At 49.9% G+C, this 25,928-nt stretch overlaps 1 protein-coding gene across 3 annotated transcripts in view; it reads left to right on the top strand.

The window, feature by feature from the left end:
- Positions 1-25,928, top strand: part of LOC137519286 (cytochrome P450 2B19-like) — a 192,227-nt gene that overhangs the window by 118,738 nt on the left and 47,561 nt on the right. For all 3 annotated transcript variants that reach the window (XM_068238223.1, XM_068238225.1, XM_068238224.1), the window contains one exon: positions 9,753-9,894. In XM_068238223.1, the coding sequence (XP_068094324.1) occupies positions 9,753-9,894 (142 nt within the window). The remainder of the gene's footprint in view (positions 1-9,752; positions 9,895-25,928) is intronic.

Consider the following 25,928-nt stretch of genomic DNA (forward strand, 5'->3'; position numbering starts at 1 on the left):
GCATCCTCCGTTGTCTCCGGGATACCAGGCATCCTATCCAGGCTTAGTCAGAGGTTCCTGCATCCTCCGCTGTCTCCGGGATACCAGGCATCATATCCAGGCTTAGTCAGAGGTTCCTGCATCCTCCGCTGTCTCCGGGATACCAGGCATCATATCCAGGCTTAGTCAGAGGTTCCTGCATCCTCCGCTGTCTCCGGGATACCAGGCATCATATCCAGGCTTAGTCAGAGGTTCCTGCATCCTCTGCTGTCTCCGGGATACCAGGCATCATATCCAGGCTTAGTCAGAGGTTTCTGCATCCTTTGCTGTCTCCGAGGCTCCATGCATCATATCCAGGCTTAGTCAGAGGTTCCTGCATCCTCCGCTGTCTCCAGGATACCAGGCATCATATCCAGGCTTAGTCAGAGGTTCCTGCATCCTCCGCTGTCTCCGGGATACCAGGCATCATATCCAGGCTTAGTCAGAGGTTCCTGCATCCTCCGCTGTCTCCGGGGTACCAGGCATCATATCCAGGCTTAGTCAGAGGTTCCTGCATCCTCCGCTGTCTCTGGGGCTCCAGGCATCATATCCAGGCTTAGTCAGAGGTTCCTGCATCCTCCGCTGTCTCCGGGGCTCCAGGCAGCCCATTCTTGTGCTCATATCCAGACTTAGTCAGAGGTTCCTGCATCCTCCGCTGTCTCCGGGATACCAGGCATCATATCCAGGCTTAGTCAGAGGTTCCTGCATCCTCCGCTGTCTCTGGGATACCTGGCATCATATCCAGGCTTAGTCAGAGGATCCTGCATCCTTCGCTGTCTCCGGGATACCAGGCATCATATCCAGGCTTAGTCAGAGGATCCTGCATCCTTCGCTGTCTCCGGGATACCAGGCATCATATCCAGGCTTAGTCAGAGGTTCCTGCATCCTCTGCTGTCTCCGAGGCTCCAGGCAGCCCATTCTTGTGCTCATATCCAGGCTTAGTCAGAGGTTCCTGCATCCTCCGCTGTTTACGAGGCTCCAGGCATCATATCCAGACTTGGTCAGAGGTGCCTGCATCCTCCGCTGTCTCCGGGATACCAGGCATCATATCCAGGCTTAGTCAGAGGTTCCTGCATCCTCCGCTGTCTCCGGGATACCAGGCATCATATCCAGGCTTAGGCCTCAATTCACGGAGCTTAATCAAACACTTTATCAAACATTTGATAATTTTCCTCATGGGTAAAATTTAATTTTGAATTCACTAAGGTGTTATAGATTTATCGAATGTCTTATCGATGAAATGATCAATAAATCTATAACACCTTAGTGAATTCTAAATTAGATTTTACCCATGAGGAAATTTATCAAACTTGTGGTCTCTCAGTGTTTGGGAAAACTCTTCTGATAACCCCAGTGAGCTCCCAGCATGATGCTGAGATGATATAAGGTCAGCTGGGATCATTGTGGTCACTAAGTATTTGGAAATACCCTTCCAGTGACCCCAGTGAGCTCCCAGCATGATGCTGAGATGATATAAGGTCAGCTGGGATCATTGCATTGCGGTCACTCAGTGTTTGGAAAAACTCTTCTGATGACCCCAGTGAGCTCCCAGCATGATGATGAGATGATATAAGGTCAGCTGGGATCATTGTGGTCACTCAGTATTTGGAAATACCCTTCCAGTGACCCCAGTGAGCTCCCAGCATGATGCTAAGATGATATAAGATTGGCTGGGATCATTGTGGTCACTCAGTGTTTCGGAAAACTCTTCTGATGACCCCAGTGAGCTCCCAGCATGATGCTGAGATGATATAAGGTCAGCGATGATTGTGGTCACTCAGTATTTGGGAAAACTCTTCCGGTGACCCCAGTGAGCTCCCAGCATGATGCTGAGATGATAGAAGGTCAGCTGGGAGCATTGTGGTCACTCAGTGTTTGGGAAAACTCTTCCGATGACCCCAGTGAGCTCCCAGCATGATGCTGAGATGATATAAGGTCAGCTGGGATCATTGTGGTCACTCAGTGTTTGGGAAACTCTTCCGGTGACCTCAGTGAGCTCCCATCATGATGCTGAGATGATATAAGGTCGGCTGGGATCATTGTGGTAACTCAGTGTTTGGGAAAACTCTTCCGATGACCCCAGTGAGCTCTCAGCATGATGCTGAGATGATGTAAGGTCAGCTGGGATCATTGTGGTCACTCAGTGTTTGGGAAAACTCTTCTTATGACCCCAGTGAGCTCCCAGCATGATGCTGAGATGATATAAGGTCAGCTGGGATCATTGTGGTCACTCAGTACTTGGAAATACCCTTCCAGTGACCCCAGTGAGCTCCCAGCATGATGCTGAGATGATATAAGGTCAGCTGGGATCATTGCATTGCGGTCACTCAGTGTTTGGGAAAACTCTTCTGATGACCCCAGTGAGCTCCCAGCATGATGATGAGATGATATAAGGTCAGCTGGAATTATTGTGGTCACTCAGTATTTGGAAATACCCTTCCAGTGACCCCAGTGAGCTCCCAGCATGATGCTAAGATGATATAAGATTGGCTGGGATCATTGTGGTCACTCAGTGTTTGGGAAAACTCTTCTGATGACCCCAGTGAGCTCCCAGCATGATGCTGAGATGATATAAGGTCAGCGATGATTGTGGTCACTCAGTATTTGGGAAAACTCTTTCAGTGACCCCAGTGAGCTCCCAGCATGATGCTGAGATAATAGGAGGTCAGCGATGATTGTGGTCACTTAGTGTTTGGGAAAACTCTTCCGGTGACCCCAGTGAGCTCCCAGCATGATGTTGAGATGATAGAAGGTCAGCTGGGATCATTGTGGTCACTCAGTGTTTGGGAAAACTCTTCCGATTACTCCAGTGAGCTCCCAGCATGATGCTGAGATGATGTTGATGATGTGATGATGGGTGGACGACTCCTCCTCACAATTTGGAAAAGAGCTACCTCGTGCCTTACATGAACTGGGCTTCCTCCAATCAATCAGCTCTGCTACTCACAGGAAAGGTCACACTCTGGACCTTATATTCCATACTGGGCTGTCAATAGCCAATGTGGAAATTAATCCTGTTGCCTGGTCAGACCATCACACTATCCACTTCTCCCTCTCAATACCAGCCGTCAAACACCAGGTCAAGAATCAAATAAAATATCGCCGCTTAAAAGGGCTAACACCTCAACATATCCGAGATAACCTTAGCTTTGATGAATTGACTGACTCCAGCTTGGACCCTGATACTCTGGTGTTTAAATACAACAAATGTGTGTCCTCCACCTTTGAGACCATTGCTCCTCTGCGCACCAAATATCTTACTCCACACCATCATGCACAGTGGTTTGATAACGCTATAAAAGAGCTGAAAAGACAAGGCCGAAAACTTGAGAGGCTGTGGCGCAAATCTCAGTCCCCAGAAGACAAACATGCCTTAATCTTCCACTTGAAGAGCTACCAAAAGGTAATAACGGGAAAAAAATCATCCTTTCTATCACAAGAGATTGCAAATGCAGTTAACAAACCAGCCCAACTGTTCCGCACAGTGGAAAAACTCTGCAACCCAGCATGTCAAAAACTTAATATCGAGTCTTCAAAGGACCTCTGTGACCAATTTGCCCATTTCTTCACAGACAAAGTCTCCGCTATAAGGTCCGCCATCCAACTTACAGCATCTGAGCCTAATATAGCGCCGAAGACCATTAGCAGAGACAACGTAACACCTTGGTCAAACTTCAAAGAAATTGATGAAGAAGTCAAATCAAGCATCCTCCTTCACGTCCGCCTAACTACCTGTGACCTGGATCCTGGCCCAACACAGTTAATGTTGAACTGCCCCGACCTGTTCGTACCGGTATTCCTCAAAATTGTTAACTGTTCCTTACAATCAGGGATATTTCCTGCTTTACTGAAGGAAGCAATCATCAGGCCTCTCCTCAAAAAACCCTCCCTGGACCCAGATGCAATGACCAGCTACAGACCTGTCTCTAACCTCCCCTTTCTGGGAAAGCTAATTGAAAAAGCTGTATACCTCCAGCTAGAAGCCAGAATCCTACAAAATAACAGTTATGACCCATTCCAGTCTGGCTTCAGGAAACACCACAGCACTGAAACTGCCCTCATCCAAATATGCAACCACCTGCTCATGGCAAGAGACAGAGGAGAGTGCTCGATCCTCATACTGCTAGACCTTTCTGCAGCCTTTGACACAGTTGACCATGACATCTTGATAAACAGGCTACAGGAATACTGCGGCATTGATGGCATAGTACTTCAGTGGTTCCAATCCTTCTTGAGTGGCAGAACCCACAAAGTGTCTATGGGGCCCTTCCTGTCCACCCCTGTAACACTTAAGTATGGGGTGCCCCAGGGCTCAATCCTCTCTCCCCTGCTTTTCACGATTTACATGCAACCGTTGGGAAAACTAATCCAAAAACATGGCCTGACATACCACTGCTATGCAGACGACACCCAACTATATCTTTCCTTCAAGCCTGGTGTGACAGACCCAACTCTAACTATAAACGCCTGCTTACGTGAACTACAGCAATGGATGAATGACAACTGGCTGAAACTAAATGCAGACAAAACTGAAGTCCTTCTGATTGGAGGGCAGAGCATGATAACAAAACAACTTAACTTGCAGTCTTCACCACTGGGAATAGGAGGCACGTATCTACGCAGCTCTGATCATGTGCGTAGCCTGGGAGTTCTAATTGATGGGGATTTAAACTTCAGAACTCAAATCTCTGCTGTGGTGAAATCATCCTATTTTCACCTGAAGAACATTGCAAAAATCAAGCACCTCATACCCCCAGAAGATCTGCCAACCCTAGTCCACGCCTTCATCACATCCCGACTGGACTACTGCAATGCTCTCTACACTGGCCTTCCAAAAAAGGCCTTGTACCGCCTACAGCTGATACAGAATACTGCTGCCAGACTGCTAACCAACCAACCCCGTCACTGCCACATAACGCCAGTCCTGCATTCCCTTCACTGGCTACCTATAGAATGGAGGGTCCTATTCAAGATCGGCCTACTGACATTTAAATCCCTGAATAATCTAGGCCCTGGATACATGAAAGATATGTTACAGCTGCGTAGCAATCCCCGCATTCTCAGATCCACAGGTTCTAATAATCTAGTCATACCCAGAGTCCACTTAGAAACTTTTGGTCCCAGAGCCTTCTGTCATGCTGCCCCTACGTTTTGGAACTCCTTACCTCAACAGATCAGGACAGCCCCATCCCTGGACGTGTTTAAATCCAGACTGAAAACCCACCTGTTCAGTCTGGCATTTGCAGAAATATAACTTTTGTTGTGTGAATACTTCATCCTACTAATTACTGAATCTGAGAGAGCCTAAGCGCTTTGAGTCCTATGGGAGAAAAGCGCTATAGAAATGTTATTGTATTGTATTATGTAAGGTCAGCTGGGATCATTGTGGTCACTTAGTGTTTGGGAAACTCCTTTCTGGTGACCCCAGTGAGCTCCCAGCATGATGCTGAGATGATATAAGGTCAGCTGGGATCATTGTGGTCACTCAGTGTTTGGGAAAACTCTTCTGATGACCTCAGTGAGTTTGCAGCATGATGCTGAGATGATATAAGGTCAGCTGGGATCATTGTGGTCACTCAGTGTTTGGGAAACTCTTCCGGTGACCTCAGTGAGCTCCCATCATGATGCTGAGATGATATAAGGTCGGCTGGGATCATTGTGGTAACTCAGTGTTTGGGAAAACTCTTCCGATGACCCCAGTGAGCTCTCAGCATGATGCTGAGATGATGTAAGGTCAGCTGGGATCATTGTGGTCACTCAGTGTTTGGGAAAACTCTTCTGATGACCCCAGTGAGCTCCCAGCATGATGCTGAGATGATAAAAGGTCAGCTGGGATCATTGTGGTCACTCAGTATTTGGAAATACCCTTCCAGTGACCCCCCAGCATGATGCTGAGATGATATAAGGTCAGCTGGGATCATTGTGGTCACTCAGTGTTTGGGAAACTCCTTTCTGGTGACCCCAGTGAGCTCCCAGCATGATGCTGAGATGAAATAAAGTCAGCTGGGATCATTGTGCTCACTCGGTGTTTTGGAAAACTCTTCTGGTGACCCCAGAGAGCTCCCAGCATGATAATGAGATGATAAAAGGTTGGCTGGGATCATTGAGGTCACTCAGTGTTTGGGAAAACTCTTCCGATGACTCCAGTGAGCTCCCAGCATGGTGCTGAGATGATGTAAGGTCAGCTGGGATCATTGTGGTCACTCAGTGTTTGGGAAACTCCTTTCTTGTGACCCCAGTGAGCTCCCAGCATGATGCTGAGATGATATAAGGTCAGCTGGGATCATTGCGGTCACTCAGTGTTTGGGAAAACTCTTCTGATGACCTCAGTGAGCTCCCAGCATGATGCTGAGATGATATAAGGTCAGCTGGGATCATTGTGGTCACTCAGTGTTTGGGAAACTCCTTTCTGGTGAGCTCCCAGCATGATGATGAGATGATATAAGATTGGCTGGGATCATTGAGGTCACTCAGTGTTTGGGAAAACTCTTCTGATGACCCCAGTGAGCTCCCAGCATGATGCTGAGATGATATAAGGTCAGCTGGGATCATTGCAGTCACTCATTGTTTGGGAAAACCCTTCTGATGACCCCAGTGAGCTCCCAGCATGATGCTGAGATGATATAAGGTCAGCTGGGATCATTGTGGTCACTCAGTATTTGGAAATACCCTTCCAGTGACCCCAGTAAGCTCCTAGCATGATGCTGAGATGATATAAGGTCGGCTGGGATCATTGTGGTCACTCAGTGTTTGGGAAAACTCTTCTGATGACCTCAGTGAGCTCCCAGCAAGATGCTGAGATAATATAAGGTCAGCTGGGATCATTGTGGTCACTTAGTATTTGGGAAAACTCTTCCGGTGACTGCAGTGAGCTCCCAGCATGATGCTGAGATGATATAGGGTCAGCTGAGATCATTGTGGTCATTTAGTGTTTGGGAAAACTCTTCCGGTGACCCCAGTGAGCTCCCAGCATGATGATGAGACGATATAAGGTTGGCTGGGATCATTGAGGTCACTCAGTGTTTGGGAAAACTCTTTTGATGATCCCAGTGAGCTCCCAGCATGATGCTGAGATGATATAAGGTCAGCTGGGATCATTGCGGTCACTCAGTGTTTGGGAAAACTCTTCTGATGACCCCAGTGAGCTCCCAGCATGATGATGAGACGATATAAGGTCGGCTGGGATCATTGAGGTCACTTAGTGTTTGGGAAAACTCTTCTGATGACCCCAGTGAGCTCCCAGCATGATGCTGAGATGATATAAGGTCAGCTGGGATCATTGCGGTCACTCCGTGTTTGGGAAAACTCTTCTGATGACCCCATTGAGCTCCTAGCATGATGCTGAGATGATATAAGGTCAGCTGATTTCATTGTGGCCATTCAGCATTTGGAAATACCCTTCCAGTGAACCCAATATGATGATATAAGGTTGGCTGGGATCATTGCGGTCACTCAGTGTTTGGGAAAACTCTTCTGATGAGCTCAGTGAGCTCCCTGCATGATGCTGAGATGATATAAGGTCAGCTGGGATAAATGTGGTCACTTATTGTTTGGGAAAACTCTACCGGTGACCCCAGTGAGCTCCCAGCATGATGATGAGATGATATAAGGTCAGCTGGGATCATTGTGGTCACTCAGTATTTGGAAATACCCTTCCAGTGACCCCAGTAAGCTCCCAGCATGATGCTGAGATGATATAAGGTCAGCTGGGATCATTGCAGTCACTCATTGTTTGGGAAAACCCTTCTGATGACCCCAGTGAGCTCCCAGCATGATGCTGAGATGATATAAGGTCAGCTGGGATCATTGTGGTCACTCAGTATTTGGAAATACCCTTCCAGTGACCCCAGTAAGCTCCCAGCATTAAGCTGAGATGATATAATGTCAGCTGGGATCATTGTGGTCACTCAGTGTTTGGGAAATCTCTTCTGATGAACCCAGTGAGCTCCCAGCATGATGCAGAGATGATATAAGGTCAGATGGGATCATTGTGGTCACTCAGTGTTTGGGAAAACTCTTCCGATGACCCCAGTGAGCGCCAAGCATGATGCTGAGATAGTACAAGGTCAGCTGGGATCATTGTGGTTACTCAGTGTTTGGGAAAACTCTTCCGATGACCCCAGTGAGCTCCAAGCATGATGCTGAGATAGTACAAGGTCAGCTGGGATCATTGTGGTTACTCAGTGTTTGGGAAAACTCTTCTGGTGACCCCAGTTAGCTCCCAGCATGATGCTGAGATGATATAAGGTCAGATGGGATCATTGTGGTCACTCAGTGTTTGGGAAAACTCTTCAGATGACCTCAGTGAGCTCCCAGCATGATGCTGAGATGATATAAGGTCAGCTGGGATCATTGTGGTCACTCAGTGTTTGGGAAAACTCTTCAGATGACCTCAGTGAGCTCTCAGCATGATGCTGAGATGATGTAAGGTCAGCTGGGATCATTGTGGTCACTCAGTGTTTGGGAAAACTCTTCAGGTGACCCCAGTGAGCTCCCAGCATGATGCTGAGATGATATAAGGTCAGCTGGGATCATTGTGGCTACTGACATTTAAATCCCTGAATAATCTAGGCCCTGGATACATGAAAGATATGTTACAGCTGCGTAGCAATCCCCGCATTCTCAGATCCACAGGTTCTAATAATCTAGTCATACCCAGAGTCCACTTGGAAACTTTTGGTCTCAGAGCCTTCTGTCATGCTGCCCCTACGTTTTGGAACTCCCTACCTCAACAGATCAGGACAGCTCCATCCCTGGCCGTGTTTAAATCCATACTGAAAACCCACCTGTTCAGTTTGGCATTTGCAGAATCATAACTTTTGTTGTGTGAATACTTCATCCTACTACCAATTACTGAATGTGAGAGAGTCTAAGCGCTTTGAGTCCTATGGGAGAAAAGCGCTATAGAAATGTTAGTGTATTGTATTGTATTGGTGACTCCAGTGAGCTCCCAGCATGATGCTGAGATGCTGAGATAGTATAAGGTCAGCTGGGATCATTGTGGTCACTCAGTGTTTGGGAAACTCCTTTCCGGTGACCCCAGTGAGCCCCCATCATGATGCTGAGATGCTGTAAGGTCAGCTAGGATCATTGTGGCCACTCAGTGTTTGGGAAAACTCTTCCGGTGACCCCAGTGAGCTCCTAGCAAGATGCTGAGATGATATTAGGTCAGCTGGGATCATTGTGGTCACTCAGTATTTGGAAATACCCTTCAACTTACCCCAGTGAGCTCCCAGCATGATGCTGAGATGATATAAGGTCAGCTGGGATCATTGTGGTCACTGGGTGTTTGGGAAAACTCTTCTGATGACCTCAGTGAGCTCCCAGCATGATGCTGAGATGATATAAGGTCAGCTGGGATCATTGTGGTCACTTAGTGTTTGGGAAAACTCTTCCAGTGACCCCGGTGAGCTCCCAGCATGATGCTGAGATGATATGTCAGCTGGGGATCATTGTGGTCACTCAGTGTTTGGGAAAACTCTTCTGATGACCCCAGTGAGCTCCCAGCATGATGCTGAGATGATATAAGGTCAGCTGGGATCATTGTGGTCACTCAGTGTTTGGGAAAACTCTTCTGATGACCCCAGTGAGCTCCCAGCATGATGCTGAGATGACGTAAGGTCAGCTGGGATCATTGTGGTCACTCAGAGATGGACAGGTGGCAGCAAAACTATATAGTACTTATTGTTCTCCGAGCCGGAATTGGCAAATAATAGAGTTGTCTGTCTCCTCAGGTGGAGCATGAAGTGGACCCAGATTTCTGTGACTTGAGTCTTCTGATGATATTGGTGTCGCTTCTATCAGCCGGTCTTGAGTCCACCAGTAGCACTCTGAAGTTCAGCCTGTTCCTTATCGCCAACTTTCCTGATGTTCAGGGTAAGATCCTCCAGCATGTCAATGAAAGCTCTCATCCTCCTCAATAATCAACATGTCTGATTATGAACAAGTCTATATCAGCACTCCCAGGGCCGGGTACCAGACTGTTTGCTGCCTGAGGCAAACATGTGAGTGTGCGCCCCTCCCCCCACCCCAATTTTGGAATGATCGCACACAACCGAACATTTTACTCTGCTTCATTTAAAGGATACCCGAAGTGACATGTGACATGATGAGATAGACATGTGTATGTAGAGTGCCTAGCACACTAATCACTATGCGGTGTTCCTTTTTTTCTTTCTCTGCCTGAAAGAGTTAAATATCAGGTATGTAAGTGCAGTGGCGGCTCCAGGATTATTTTTTTTTTTTGGGGGGGGGGGGGGGGGTGCTATGCAGGTGCTGGACCAATTTCCGGGGTAGCTGATGCTTCGCGCGCCGCGGCAAAAAATGGGTGTGGCCATGACCAGATGAGGGCAGAGCTAACTAATTTAAAGTGAACCCAGGGTGAGAGTGATATGGTGGCTGCCATATTTATTTCCTTTTAAACAATACTAGTTGCCTGGCAGCCCTGCTGATCTATTTGGCTGCAGTAGTGAACTGAATTACACCAGAAACAAGCATGCAGCTAATCTTGTCAGTGCTGACAATATTGTCAGAAACCAGCAGCCAGGCAACTGGTATTGCTTAAAGAACAAGCGACACCCATGCGAACCTAGAAATAAAAACCACATATATAAGTGGATAAATACTACCTCTACTTACATAACAGATGTATTGTGCTGTCCACGTAATGATTCCTGTTAATTTTACAAAGGAAAAGCAGAAAATCCTATTGCAGGCTGTGGCCATTTTGCCAAGCTAATGCTTACATCATATCCTCCCTGACTCTTTCCCCCCTCCCTTCTCTTGCTCATTGTGTATTCATTAGCTGCCCTCCTCCCAGAATCTTTTTTTTTATTTACACATCCAATCACTGAGTCAGCTCAGCCTTGCTTGTAAACACAAGTGATCAGCTAGGCAGGGAAATAAATGGAAAAGGAGGAATATATTATAGATAAAAAGAACTCCCAGCATTCAAAAGAACTCCCAGCATTCAAAAGAACTCCCAGCATTCAACTTTTGGCACTGTTTGGCACTAGGACCAGTGCTCCTGTAGTATGTAATAACTCCAAACCAGAACAGCAGAAAAAAGTTTTGAATGCAGGATTAGCATCTTTGTCACTTAATACACTCAGACCAGATGCTGTTGAAATTAGATTTTTATGGTGACAATACTGCTTTAAAAGGAGATAAATACGGCAGCCCAATATTATTCTCACCTCGGGTTCCCTTTAAAAGTGCAACGCAAAGACAATGGTCCCAAGTTTTGGTGACCCTTTTCCCAGAAAATTCACATAATTGTGCAGGTTTTCTCAAGAAAATACACGTAATGTGAGCAGATTTGCCCAGAAAATACGTTCAATCATGTCGGCAAATTTGACCAGAAAACACGTTCAATCATGTGGCAGATTTGACCAGAAAACACGTTCAATCATGTCGGCAGATTTGCCCAGAAAATACATGCAATCATGTAGCAGATTTGACCAGAAAATACGTGGAATCATGTGGCAGATTTGCCCAGAAAATGCATGCAATCATGTCGGCATATTTGCCCAGAAAATACATGCAATCATGTAGCACATTTGACCAGAAAATACATGCAATCATGTAGCAGATTTGACAAGAAAATATATGCAATCATGTGGCAAATTTGACCAGAAAATACATGCAATCATGTAGCAGATTTGACCAGAAAATACATGCAATCATGTCGGCAGATTTGCCCAGAAAATACATGCAATCATGTAGCAGATTTGACCAGAAAATACATGCAATCATGTAGCAGATTTGACCAGAAAATACATGCCATCATGTGGCAAATTTGACCAGAAAATACGTGCAATCATGTAGCAGATTTGACCAGAAAATACATGCAATCATGTAGCAGATTTGACCAGAAAATACATGCAATCATGTTGGCAGATTTGTCCAGAAAATACATGCAATCATGTTGGCAGATTTGTCCAGAAAATACATGCAATCATGTAGCAGATTTGACCAGAAAATACATGCAATCATGTTGGCAGATTTGACCAGAAAATACGTGGAATCATGTGGCAGATTTGCCCAGAAAATGCATGCAATCATGTCGGCAGATTTACCCAGAAAATACATGCAATCATGTAGCACATTTGACCAGAAAATACATGCAATCATGTAGCAGATTTGACCAGAAAATATATGCAATCATGTGGCAAATTTGACCAGAAAATACGTGCAATCATGTAGCAGATTTGACCCATGATACATGCAATCATGTCGGCAGATTTGACCAGAAAATATATGCAATCATGTGGAAGATTCGATCAGAAAATACATGCAATCATGTGGAAGATTTGACCAGAAAATACATGCCATCATGTGGAAGATTTGACCAGAAAATACATGCAATCATGTGGAAGATTTGACCAGAAAATACGTGCAATCATGTGGCAGACCTGGCCAGAAAACACTTCCAATCAAGTAGCAGACTTGCCCAGAACGCTAGTATAAATAAATAAATAAATAAATAAAAAAAACATGTACTCACCTGCAGCACAGCAGACCTCCTGTCCTGGCCTCCATCAGGCGCGCAGCTCCCACGATCCTCTTCAGCCAGAAACTGAAACTCCCGCGCTGAGAGCAGGGCTACAGGAAAATGGCGCCCGAAGCCCTGCACTGCAGACTCAGTCTCCAGAGCATGGCTTTGGACGCCATTTTACCGTAGCCCTGCTCTGCCGTTGCTGGAGCTGGGGGCTGCTGCTGTGGTGAACTCAGGGGCGCCGCGAGGCATAAAGCGAACCAAGCGGTCGCTTGGGGCCTCAAGATCGTAGGGGCCTCGGCGGCTCATTGACGTCGGCGTGACGTCACTGTTTTCCCGCAGCCCCGCGGGGCTGGCAGAGCAGAGTAGGGCAGGGCTACGGGAAGATGGCCACCGCCGAAGCCCTGCTCTGGAGACTATGCCTCCAGTACAGGGCTTCGGGTGGCCATCTTCCCGTAGCCCTGATTCAATCAGCGCGGGAGATTGGAGGAGGGAGGGAGTTCCGTGGGAACTGCGCGCCTGAGGAGCCGGCCAGGAGAGGAGACGGGGAGAGAAGACTTCTGCCAGTGCCGGGTGAGTACATTCTTTTCTTTTTGCAGCTCTGAGAATGTGCCCTAATTGCGTTTGATATCTGCTGAACTGTGCCCTAATTGCGTTTGATATCTGCTGAACTGTGCCCTAATTGTGTTTGATTTCTGCTGAACTGTGCCCTAATTGTGTTTGATTTCTGCTGAACTGTGCCCTAATTGTGTTTGATTTCTGCTGAACTGTGCCCTAATTGTGTTTGATTTCTGCTGAACTGTTCCCTAATTGTGTTTGATTTCTGCTGAAAATGTGCCCTAATTGCGTTTGATTTCTGCAGAACTGTGCTCTAATTGCATTTGATTTCTGCTGAAAATGTGCCCTAATTGCGTTTGATTTCTGCTGAAAATGTGCCCAAATTGCGTTTGATTTCTGCTGAAATGTGGCCCAAATTGCGTTTGATTTCTGCTGAAAATGTGCCCAAATTGCGTTTGATTTCTGCTGAAAATGTGCCCTAATTTCGTTTGATTTCTGCTGAAAATGTGCCCAAATTGCGTTTGATTTCTGCTGAAATGTGGCCCTAATTGCGTTTGATTTCTGCTGAAAATGTGCCACAATTGCATTTGATTTCTGCTGAAAATGTGCTCAAATTGCGTTTGATTTCTGCTGAAATGTGGCCCAAATTGCGTTTCATTTCTGCTGAAATGTGGCCCAAATTGCGTTTGATTTCTGCTGAAATGTGGCCCAAATTCTGTTTGTTTTCTGCTGAAATGTTGCACAAATTGCGTTTTTATTTTCTGGTGTCTGGGGTAACTGTTGCTGCATTTATTATGTAATGGTCATAGTTGGCTATATTTGCTGTGCTACGGTTAAGCTCCGCCCATACAATGGCTATCATTCATGAACAGGCTGTCGGTAAAGAGAATCAGTGCGGGAAAACACCGCTGGCGGATTTTTAGACTTCTGGGTGGGCATTCATAAAGATGTATCCATGTGCGGAAGCAGTGCGGAGATTCCCCGAGCTAAGCTGGCGGTAGACAGGCGGTAGGCTTGCGGAGACACGGAAGCTGCCGAGTTGATACATTTCTCTGTGTTTCGCTCTGCTGCAGCTGCCTGGGAGGTCTGTGTGTCTCCATTCACTTACATTGGTATCGCCACATCAGAGGGAGCGGGACTTCCCGACCTCACACCGCTCTTTATGAATGAACATTTTGCTACATTTGTACCGATAATCATCGCACAAGGCGGTGATTTATCACTCTGCTCGGTAGTGTCATTTTTCCATGCGGAAAGAGCCTTTATGAATGCTGACTTTGCCGAGTGGTCGGTAAAGTCAGCTGTTTTAAGCATTTCTGCATGCGGAAATGCTTTATGAATGATAGCCCAAGTCATGGACAAAAATCCATCTTTCGGCGCGGCGCACTGCGCGCGCCTCAATCACCCCCACATCCATTTTCCCCGCAAACAGCCCCGCCCCAATCCACCCTCCAGCTCCACCCACATGTCATGGCGACACCCACTTATACAGGATAGCCACGCCCATTTTTCACCGCGCCAGGATAGGGCCACTTCCTACAGTCCGCTTGGGGCCACAAAAACCTTACCTGCACCCCTGCTCCAGGTCCATCGGAGTACCTAAAACAATCCCTGCTGAGCTGGGGAGATTCCCACTACTGCTTGAGATACAGAAGAGAGTGCTGTCCTACTGGGCCCACCTACAGAGCAGCAGCCTTGACTCACCCCACTACAGAGATACAGAAGAGAGTGCTGTCCTACTGGGCCCACCTACAGAGCAGCAGCCCTGACTCCTCCCACTACAGAGATACAGAAGAGAGTGTTGTCCTACTGGGCCCACCTACAGAGCAGCAGCCCTGATTCCTCCCACTACAGAGATACAGAAGAGAGTGTTGTCCTACTGGGCCCACCTACAGAGCAGCAGCCCTGACTCCTCCCACTACAGAGATACAGAAGAGAGTCCTGTCCTACTGGGCCCACCTACAGAGCAGCAGCCCTGACTCCTCCCACTACAGAGATACAGAAGAGAGTGCTGTCCTACTGGGCCCACCTACAGAGCAGCAGCCCTGACTCCTCCCACTACAGAGATACAGAAGAGAGTGCTGTCCTACTGGGCCCACCTACAGCGCAGCAGCCCTGACTCCTCCCACTACAGAGATACAGGAGAGAGTGCTGTCCTACTGGGCCCACCTACAGCGCAGCAGCCCTGACTCCTCCCACTACAGAGATACAGGAGAGAGTGCTGTCCTACTGGGCCCACCTACAGAGCAGCAGCCCTGACTCCTCCCACTACAGAGATACAGGAAAGAATGTTGTCCTACTGGGCCCACCTACAGAGCAGCAGCCCTGCCCCCCACTACAGAGATACAGAAGAGAGTGTTGTCCTACTGGGCCCACCTACAGAGCAGCAGCCCTGACTCCTCCCACTACAGAGATACAGAAGAGAGTGCTGTCCTACTGGGCCCACCTACAGAGCAGCAGCCCTGACTCCTCCCACTACAAAGATACAGAAGAGAGTGTTGTCCTACTGGGCCCACCTACAGAGCAGCAGCCCTGACTCCTCCCACTACAGAGGTACAGGAGAGAGTGCTGTCCTACTGGGCCCACCTACAGAGCAGCAGCCCTGACTCCTCCCACTACAGAGATACAGAAGAGAGTCCTGTCCTACTGGGCCCACCTACAGAGCAGCAGCCCTGACTCCTCCCACTACAGAGATACAGAAGAGAGTGCTGTCCTACTGGGCCCATCTACAGAGCAGCAGCCCTGACTCCTCCCACTACAGAGATACAGGAGAGAGTGCTGTCCTACTGGGCCCACCTACAGAGCAGCAGCCCTGCCCCCCACTACAGAGATACAGAAGAGAGTGTTGTCCTACTGGGCCCACCTACAGAGCAGCAGCCCTGACTCCTCCCACTACAGAGATACAGAAGAGAGTGTTGTCCTACTGGGCCCACCTACAGAGCAGCAGCCCTGACTCCTCCCACTACAGAGATACAGGAGAGAGTGCTGTCCTACTGGGCCCACCTACAGAGCAGCAGCCCCGACTCCTCCCACTACAGAGATACAGAAGAGAGTGCTGTCCTACTGGGCCCACCTACAGAGAAGCAGCCCTGACTCACCCTACTACAGAGATACAGGAGAGAGTGCTGTCAGACTGGGCCCACCTACAGAGCAGCAGCCCCGACTCCTCCCACTACAGAGATACAGGAGAGAGTGCTGTCCTACTGGGCCCACCTACAGAGCAGCAGCCCTGACTCCTTCCACTACAGAGATACAGAAGAGAGTGCTGTCCTACTGGGCCCACCTACAGAGCAGCAGCCCTGACTCCTCCCACTACAGAGATACAGGAGAGAGTGCTGTCCTACTGGGCCCACCTACAGAGCAGCAGCCCTGACTCCTTCCACTACAGAGATACAGAAGAGAGTGCTGTCCTACTGGGCCCACCTACAGCGCAGCAGCCCTGACTCCTCCCACTACAGAGATACAGAGGAGAGGGCTGTCCTACTGGGCCCACCTACAGAGCAGAAGCCCCGACTCCTCCCACTACAGAGATACAGAAGAGAGTGCTGTCCTACTGGGCCCACCTACAGAGCAGCAGCCCTGACTCCTCCCACTACAGAGATACAGAAGAGAGTGCTGTCCTACTGGGCCCACCTACAGAGCAGCAGCCCTGACTCCTCCCACTACAGAGATACAGAAGAGAGTGCTGTCCTACTGGGCCCACCTACAGCGCAGCAGCCCTGACTCCTCCCACTACAGAGATACAGGAGAGAGTGCTGTCCTACTGGGCCCACCTACAGAGCAGCAGCCCTGACTCCTCCCACTACAGAGATACAGAAGAGAGTGCTGTCCTACTGGGCCCACCTACAGAGCAGCAGCCCCGACTCGCCCCACTACAGAGATACAGAAGAGAGTGCTGTCCTACTGGGCCCACCTACAGAGCAGCAGCCCTGACTCCTCCCACTACAGAGATACAGAAGAGAGCGCTGTCCTACTGGGCCCACCTACAGAGCAGCAGCCCCGACTCGCCCCACTACAGAGATACAGAAGAGAGTGCTGTCCTACTGGGCCCACCTACAGAGCAGCAGCCCTGACTCCTCCCACTACAGAGATACAGAAGAGAGTGTTGTCCTACTGGGCCCACCTACAGAGCAGCAGCCCTGACTCCTCCCACTACAGAGATACAGAAGAGAATGTTGTCCTACTGGGCCCACCTACAGAGCAGCAGCCCTGCCCCCCACTACAGAGATACAGGAGAGAGTGCTGTCCTACTGGGCCCACCTACAGAGCAGCAGCCCTGACTCCTCCCACTACAGAGATACAGAAGAGAGTGTTGTCCTACTGGGCCCACCTACAGCGCAGCAGCCCTGACTCCTCCCACTACAGAGATACAGAAGAGAGTGTTGTCCTACTGGGCCCACCTACAGAGCAGCAGCCCCGACTCCTCCCACTACAGAGATACAGAAGAGAGTGTTGTCCTACTGGGCCCACCTACAGAGCAGCAGCCCTGACTCCTCCCACTACAGAGATACAGGAGAAAGTGCTGTCCTACTGGGCCCATCTACAGAGCAGCAGGCCCGACTCACCCCACTACAGAGATACAGAAGAGAGTGCTGTCCTACTGGGCCCACCTACAGAGCAGCAGCCCTGACTCCCCCCACTACAGAGATACAGGAGAGAGTGCTGTCCTACTGGGCCCATCTACAGAGCAGCAGGCCCGACTCACCCCACTACAGAGATACAGAAGAGAGTGCTGTCCTACTGGGCCCACCTACAGAGCAGCAGCCCTGACTCCTCCCACTACAGAGATACAGACGAGAGTGCTGTCCTACTGGGCCCACCTACAGAGCAGCAGTCCTGACTCCCTCACTACAAAGATACAGGAGAGAGTGCTGTCCTACTGGGCCCACCTACAGAGCAGCAGCCCTGACTCCCCCCACTACAGAGATACAGAAGAGAGTGCTGTCCTACTGGGCCCACCTACAGAGCAGCAGCCCTGACTCCTCCCACTACAGAGATACAGAAAAGAGCGCTGTCCTACTGGGCCCACCTACAGAGCAGCAGCCCTGACTCCTCCCACTACAGAGATACAGAAGAGAGTGCTGTCCTACTGGGCCCACCTACAGAGCAGAAGCCCTGACTCCTCCCACTACAGAGATACAGAAGAGAGTGCTGTCCTACTGGGCCCACCTACAGAGCAGAAGCCCTGACTCCTCCCACTACAGAGATACAGAAGAGAGTGCTGTCCTACTGGGCCCACCTACAGAGCAGAAGCCCCGACTCCTCCCACTACAGAGATACAGAAGAGAGTGCTGTCCTACTGGGCCCACCTACAGAGCAGAAGCCCCGACTCGCCCCATTACAAAGCCATGCTGCACAATGAAGACCAAGAAAAGCCGGGTGCACTGAAAGAAGTTGTCAACTCTCTGCTCCCTCCAACCCCCGACCCACAGGTCATAACAAGAGCCCAGATAAAGCACACCACAGCCAAGTGCAGCGAGGACTATGTAGATAAATGGAGGAATGAAATAAAACAGTCACAAAAGCTAGCCATATACCAGTCTCTACAGAGAGAATATAAAATGGCCCCATACCTGGAAAAGCTCCAAAACCCTCAAGAGAGGAAAATCCTGAGTGTCTACAGACTGAGTGCTCACATCCTGCAAATAGAGTCTGGGAGACACAGACAGACGTACAAACCCAGGGAGGAGAGACTGTGCCAACACTGTGAGCTGAAGACCCTCGAGGACGAAAATCACTTCCTGCTGCACTGCCCCAAATATACCACAACCAGGGAAACATCACTTCCTGCTGCACTGCCACCAAATATACCACAACCAGGGAAACCTCACTTCCTGCTGCACTGCCCCAAATATACTGCAACCAGGGAAACCTCACTTCCTGCTGCACTGCCCCAAATATACCACAACCAGGGAAACATCACTTCCTGCTGCACTGCCCCAAATATACCGCTACCAGGGAAACCTCACTTCCTGCTGCACTGCCCCAAATATACCACTACCAGGGAAACATCACTTCCTGCTGCACTGCCACCAAATATACCACAACCAGGGAAACCTCACTTCCTGCTGCACTGCCCCAAATATACTGCAACCAGGGAAACCTCACTTCCTGCTGCACTGCCCCAAATATACCACAACCAGGGAAACATCACTTCCTGCTGCACTGCCCCAAATATACCGCTACCAGGGAAACCTCACTTCCTGCTGCACTGCCCCAAATATACCACAACCAGGGAAACATCACTTCCTGCTGCACTGCCCCAAATATACCGCTACCAGGGAAACAATACTTCCTGCTGCACTGCCACCAAATATACCGCTACCAGGGAAACCTCACTTCCTGCTGCACTGCCACCAAATATACCGCTACCAGGGAAACCTCACTTCCTGCTGCACTGCCCCAAATATACCGCAACCAGGGAAACCTCACTTCCTGCTGCACTGCCCCAAATATACCGCAACCAGGGAAACCTCACTTCCTGCTGCACTGCCCCAAATATACCGCAACCAGGGAAACCTCACTTCCTGCTGCACTGTCCCAAATATACAGCTACCAGGGAAACCTCACTTCCTGCTGCACTGCCCCAAATATACTGCAACCAGGGAAACCTCACTTCCTGCTGCACTGCCCCAAATATACTGCAACCAGGGAAACCTCACTTCCTGCTGCACTGCCCCAAATATACCGCAACCAGGGAAACCTCACTTCCTGCTGCACTGCCCCAAATATACTGCAACCAGGGAAACCTCACTTCCTGCTGCACTGCCCCAAATATACTGCAACCAGGGAAACCTCACTTCCTGCTGCACTGCCCCAAATATACCGCAACCAGGGAAACCTCACTTCCTGCTGCACTGCCCCAAATATACTGCAACCAGGGAAACCTCACTTCCTGCTGCACTGCCCCAAATATACCGCAACCAGGGAAACCTCACTTCCTGCTGCACTGCCCCAAATATACCGCAACCAGGGAAACCTCACTTCCTGCTGCACTGCCCCAAATATACTGCAACCAGGGAAACCTCACTTCCTGCTGCACTGCCCCAAATATACTGCAACCAGGGAAACATCACTTCCTGCTGCACTGCCCCAAATATACCGCTACCAGGGAAACCTCACTTCCTGCTGCACTGCCCCAAATATACCACAACCAGGGAAACATCACTTCCTGCTGCACTGCCCCAAATATACCGCTACCAGGGAAACCTCACTTCCTGCTGCACTGCCCCAAATATACCACAACCAGGGAAACCTCACTTCCTGCTGCACTGCCCCAAATATACCACAACCAGGGAAACCTCACTTCCTGCTGCACTGCCCCAAATATACAGCTACCAGGGAAACCTCACTTCCTGCTGCACTGCCCCAAATATACTGCAACCAGGGAAACATCACTTCCTGCTGCACTGCCCCAAATATACCGCTACCAGGGAAACCTCACTTCCTGCTGCACTGCCCCAAATATACCGCTACCAGGGAACCCTCACTTCCTGCTGCACTGCCCCAAATATACCGCTACCAGGGAAACCTCACTTCCTGCTGCACTGCCCCAAATATACCGCTACCAGGGAAACATCACTTCCTGCTGCACTGCCCCAAATATACCACAACCAGGGAAACCTCACTTCCTGCTGGACTGCCCCAAATATACTGCAACCAGGGAAACCTCACTTCCTGCTGCACTGCCCCAAATATACTGCAACCAGGGAAACCTCACTTCCTGCTGCACTGCCCCAAATATACCGCAACCAGGGAAACCTCACTTCCTGCTGCACTGCCCCAAATATACCGCAACCAGGGAAACCTCACTTCCTGCTGCACTGCCCCAAATATACCGCAACCAGGGAAACCTCACTTCCTGCTGCACTGCCCCAAATATACCGCTACCAGGGAAACCTCACTTCCTGCTGCACTGCCCCAAATATACCGCTACCAGGGAAACATCACTTCCTGCTGCACTGCCCCAAATATACTGCAACCAGGGAAACCTCACTTCCTGCTGCACTGCCCCAAATATACCGCTACCAAGAAAACCTCACTTCCTGCTGCACTGCCCCAAATATACAGCTACCAGGGAAACCTCACTTCCTGCTGCACTGCCCCAAATATACCACAACCAGGGAAACCTCACTTCCTGCTGCACTGCCACCAAATATACCACTACCAGGGAAACCTTACTTCCTGCTGCACTGTCCCAAATATACCCCTACCAGGGAAACCTCACTTCCTGCTGCACTGCCCCAAATATACCACTACCAGGGAAACATCACTTCCTGCTGCACTGCCCCAAATATACTGCTACCAGGGAAACCTCACTTCCTGCTGCACTGCCCCAAATATACAGCTACCAGGGAAACCTCACTTCCTGCTGCACTGCCCCAAATATACCGCAACCAGGGAAACATCACTTCCTGCTGCACTGCCCCAAATATACTGCAACCAGGGAAACCTCACTTCCTGCTGCACTGCCCCAAATACACCACAACCAGGGAAACCTCACTTCCTGCTGCACTGCCCCAAATATACTGCAACCAGGGAAACATCACTTCCTGCTGCACTGCCCCAAATATACTGCAACCAGGGAAACCTCACTTCCTGCTGCACTGCCCCAAATATACCGCTACCAGGGAAACCTCACTTCCTGCTGCACTGCCCCAAATATACCGCAACCAGGGAAACCTCACTTCCTGCTGCACTGCCCCAAATATACCACAACCAGGGAAACCTCACTTCCTGCTGCACTGCCCCAAATATACCACAACCAGGGAAACCTCACTTCCTGCAGCACTGCCCCAAATATACCACAACCAGGGAAACCTCACTTCCTGCTGCACTTCCACCAAATATACCGCTACCAGGGAAACCTCACTTCCTGCTGCACTGCCCCAAATATACCGCTACCAGGGTAACCTCACTTCCTGCTGCACTGCCCCAAATATACCGCTACCAGGGAAACATCACTTCCTGCTGCACTGCCCCAAATATACCACAACCAGGGAAACATCACTTCCTGCTGCACTGCTCCAAATATACCGCTACCAGGGAAACCTCACTTCCTGCTGCACTTCCACCAAATATACCGCTACCAGGGACACCTCACTTCCTGCTGCACTACCCCAAATATACCGCAACCAGGGAAACATCACTTCCTGCTGCACTTCCACCAAATATACCGCTACCAGGGAAACATCACTTCCTGCTGCACTGCCCCAAATATACCGATACCAGGGAAACCTCACTTCCTGCTGCACTGCCCCAAATATACCACAACCAGGGAAACCTCACTTCCTGCTGCACTGCCCCAAATATACCGCTACCAGGGAAACATCACTTCCTGCTGCACTGCCCCAAATATACCACAACCTGGGAAACCTCACTTCCTGCTGCACTGCCCCAAATACACCGCAACCAGGGAAACCTCACTTCCTGCAGCACTGCCCCAAATATACCACAACCAGGGAAACCTCACTTCCTGCTGCACTTCCACCAAATATACCGCTACCAGGGAAACCTCACTTCCTGCTGCACTGCCCCAAATATACCGCTACCAGGGAAACCTCACTTCCTGCTGCACTGCCCCAAATATACCACAACCAGGGAAACATCACTTCCTGCTGCACTGCCCCAAATATACCGCTACCAGGGAAACCTCACTTCCTGCTGCACTGCCCCAAATATACCACAACCAGGGAAACCTCACTTCCTGCTGCACTGCCCCAAATATACCACAACCAGGGAAACGTCACTTCCTGCTGCACTGCCCCAAATATACAGCTACCAGGGAAACCTCACTTCCTGCTGCACTGCCCCAAATATACTGCAACCAGGGAAACATCACTTCCTGCTGCACTGCCCCAAATATACCGCTACCAGGGAAACCTCACTTCCTGCTGCACTGCCCCAAATATACCACAACCAGGGAAACCTCACTTCCTGCTGCACTGCCCCAAATATACCACAACCAGGGAAACATCACTTCCTGCTGCACTGCCCCAAATATACCGCTACCAGGGAAACATCACTTCCTGCTGCACTGCCACCAAATATACCGCTACCAGGGAAACCTCACTTCCTGCTGCACTGCCCCAAATATACCGCAACCAGGGAAACCTCACTTCCTGCTGCACTGCCCCAAATATACCGCAACCAGGGAAACCTCACTTCCTGCTGCACTGCCCCAAATATACCGCAACCAGGGAAACCTCACTTCCTGCTGCACTGTCCCAAATATACCGCTACCAGGGAAACCTCACTTCCTGCTGCACTGCCCCAAATATACTGCAACCAGGGAAACATCACTTCCTGCTGCACTGCCCCAAATATACCGCTACCAGGGAAACCTCACTTCCTGCTGCACTGCCCCAAATATACCACAACCAGGGAAACATCACTTCCTGCTGCACTGCCCCAAATATACCGCTACCAGGGAAACCTCACTTCCTGCTGCACTGCCCCAAATATACCACAACCAGGGAAACCTCACTTCCTGCTGCACTGCCCCAAATATACCACAACCAGGGAAACCTTACTTCCTGCTGCACTGCCCCAAATATACAGCTACCAGGGAAACCTCACTTCCTGCTGCACTGCCCCAAATATACTGCAACCAGGGAAACCTCACTTCCTGCTGCACTGCCCCAAATATACCGCTACCAGGGAAACCTCACTTCCTGCTGCACTGCCCCAAATATACCCCTACCAGGGAACCCTCACTTCCTGCTGCACTGCCCCAAATATACCGCTACCAGGGAAACCTCACTTCCTGCTGCACTGCCCCAAATATACCGCTACCAGGGAAACATCACTTCCTGCTGCACTGCCCCAAATATACCACAACCAGGGAAACCTCACTTCCTGCTGGACTGCCCCAAATATACTGCAACCAGGGAAACCTCACTTCCTGCTGCACTGCCCCAAATATACTGCAACCAGGGAAACCTCACTTCCTGCTGCACTGCCCCAAATATACCACAACCAGGGAAACCTCACTTCCTGCTGCACTGCCCCAAATATACCGCTACCAGGGAAACATCACTTCCTGCTGCACTGCCCCAAATATACCACAACCTGGGAAACCTCACTTCCTGCTGCACTGCCCCAAATACACCGCAACCAGGGAAACCTCACTTCCTGCAGCACTGCCCCAAATATACCACAACCAGGGAAACCTCACTTCCTGCTGCACTTCCACCAAATATACCGCTACCAGGGAAACCTCACTTCCTGCTGCACTGCCCCAAATATACCGCTACCAGGGAAACCTCACTTCCTGCTGCACTGCCCCAAATATACCACAACCAGGGAAACATCACTTCCTGCTGCACTGCCCCAAATATACCGCTACCAGGGAAACCTCACTTCCTGCTGCACTGCCCCAAATATACCACAACCAGGGAAACCTCACTTCCTGCTGCACTGCCCCAAATATACCACAACCAGGGAAACGTCACTTCCTGCTGCACTGCCCCAAATATACAGCTACCAGGGAAACCTCACTTCCTGCTGCACTGCCCCAAATATACTGCAACCAGGGAAACATCACTTCCTGCTGCACTGCCCCAAATATACCGCTACCAGGGAAACCTCACTTCCTGCTGCACTGCCCCAAATATACCACAACCAGGGAAACCTCACTTCCTGCTGCACTGCCCCAAATATACCACAACCAGGGAAACATCACTTCCTGCTGCACTGCCCCAAATATACCGCTACCAGGGAAACATCACTTCCTGCTGCACTGCCACCAAATATACCGCTACCAGGGAAACCTCACTTCCTGCTGCACTGCCCCAAATATACCGCAACCAGGCAAACCTCACTTCCTGCTGCACTGCCCCAAATATACCGCAACCAGGGAAACCTCACTTCCTGCTGCACTGCCCCAAATATACCGCAACCAGGGAAACCTCACTTCCTGCTGCACTGTCCCAAATATACCGCTACCAGGGAAACCTCACTTCCTGCTGCACTGCCCCAAATATACTGCAACCAGGGAAACATCACTTCCTGCTGCACTGCCCCAAATATACCGCTACCAGGGAAACCTCACTTCCTGCTGCACTGCCCCAAATATACCACAACCAGGGAAACATCACTTCCTGCTGCACTGCCCCAAATATACCGCTACCAGGGAAACCTCACTTCCTGCTGCACTGCCCCAAATATACCACAACCAGGGAAACCTCACTTCCTGCTGCACTGCCCCAAATATACCACAACCAGGGAAACCTCACTTCCTGCTGCACTGCCCCAAATATACAGCTACCAGGGAAACCTCACTTCCTGCTGCACTGCCCCAAATATACTGCAACCAGGGAAACCTCACTTCCTGCTGCACTGCCCCAAATATACCGCTACCAGGGAAACCTCACTTCCTGCTGCACTGCCCCAAATATACCCCTACCAGGGAACCCTCACTTCCTGCTGCACTGCCCCAAATATACCGCTACCAGGGAAACCTCACTTCCTGCTGCACTGCCCCAAATATACCGCTACCAGGGAAACATCACTTCCTGCTGCACTGCCCCAAATATACCACAACCAGGGAAACCTCACTTCCTGCTGGACTGCCCCAAATATACTGCAACCAGGGAAACCTCACTTCCTGCTGCACTGCCCCAAATATACTGCAACCAGGGAAACCTCACTTCCTGCTGCACTGCCCCAAATATACCGCAACCAGGGAAACCTCACTTCCTGCTGCACTGCCCCAAATATACCGCAACCAGGGAAACCTCACTTCCTGCTGCACTGCCCCAAATATACCGCAACCAGGGAAACCTCACTTCCTGCTGCACTGCCCCAAATATACCGCTACCAGGGAAACCTCACTTCCTGCTGCACTGCCCCAAAT

The sequence above is a fragment of the Hyperolius riggenbachi genome, chromosome 5, assembly GCF_040937935.1.
Source record: "Hyperolius riggenbachi isolate aHypRig1 chromosome 5, aHypRig1.pri, whole genome shotgun sequence".
In the NCBI taxonomy this organism is placed as follows: Eukaryota; Metazoa; Chordata; class Amphibia; order Anura; family Hyperoliidae; genus Hyperolius; species Hyperolius riggenbachi.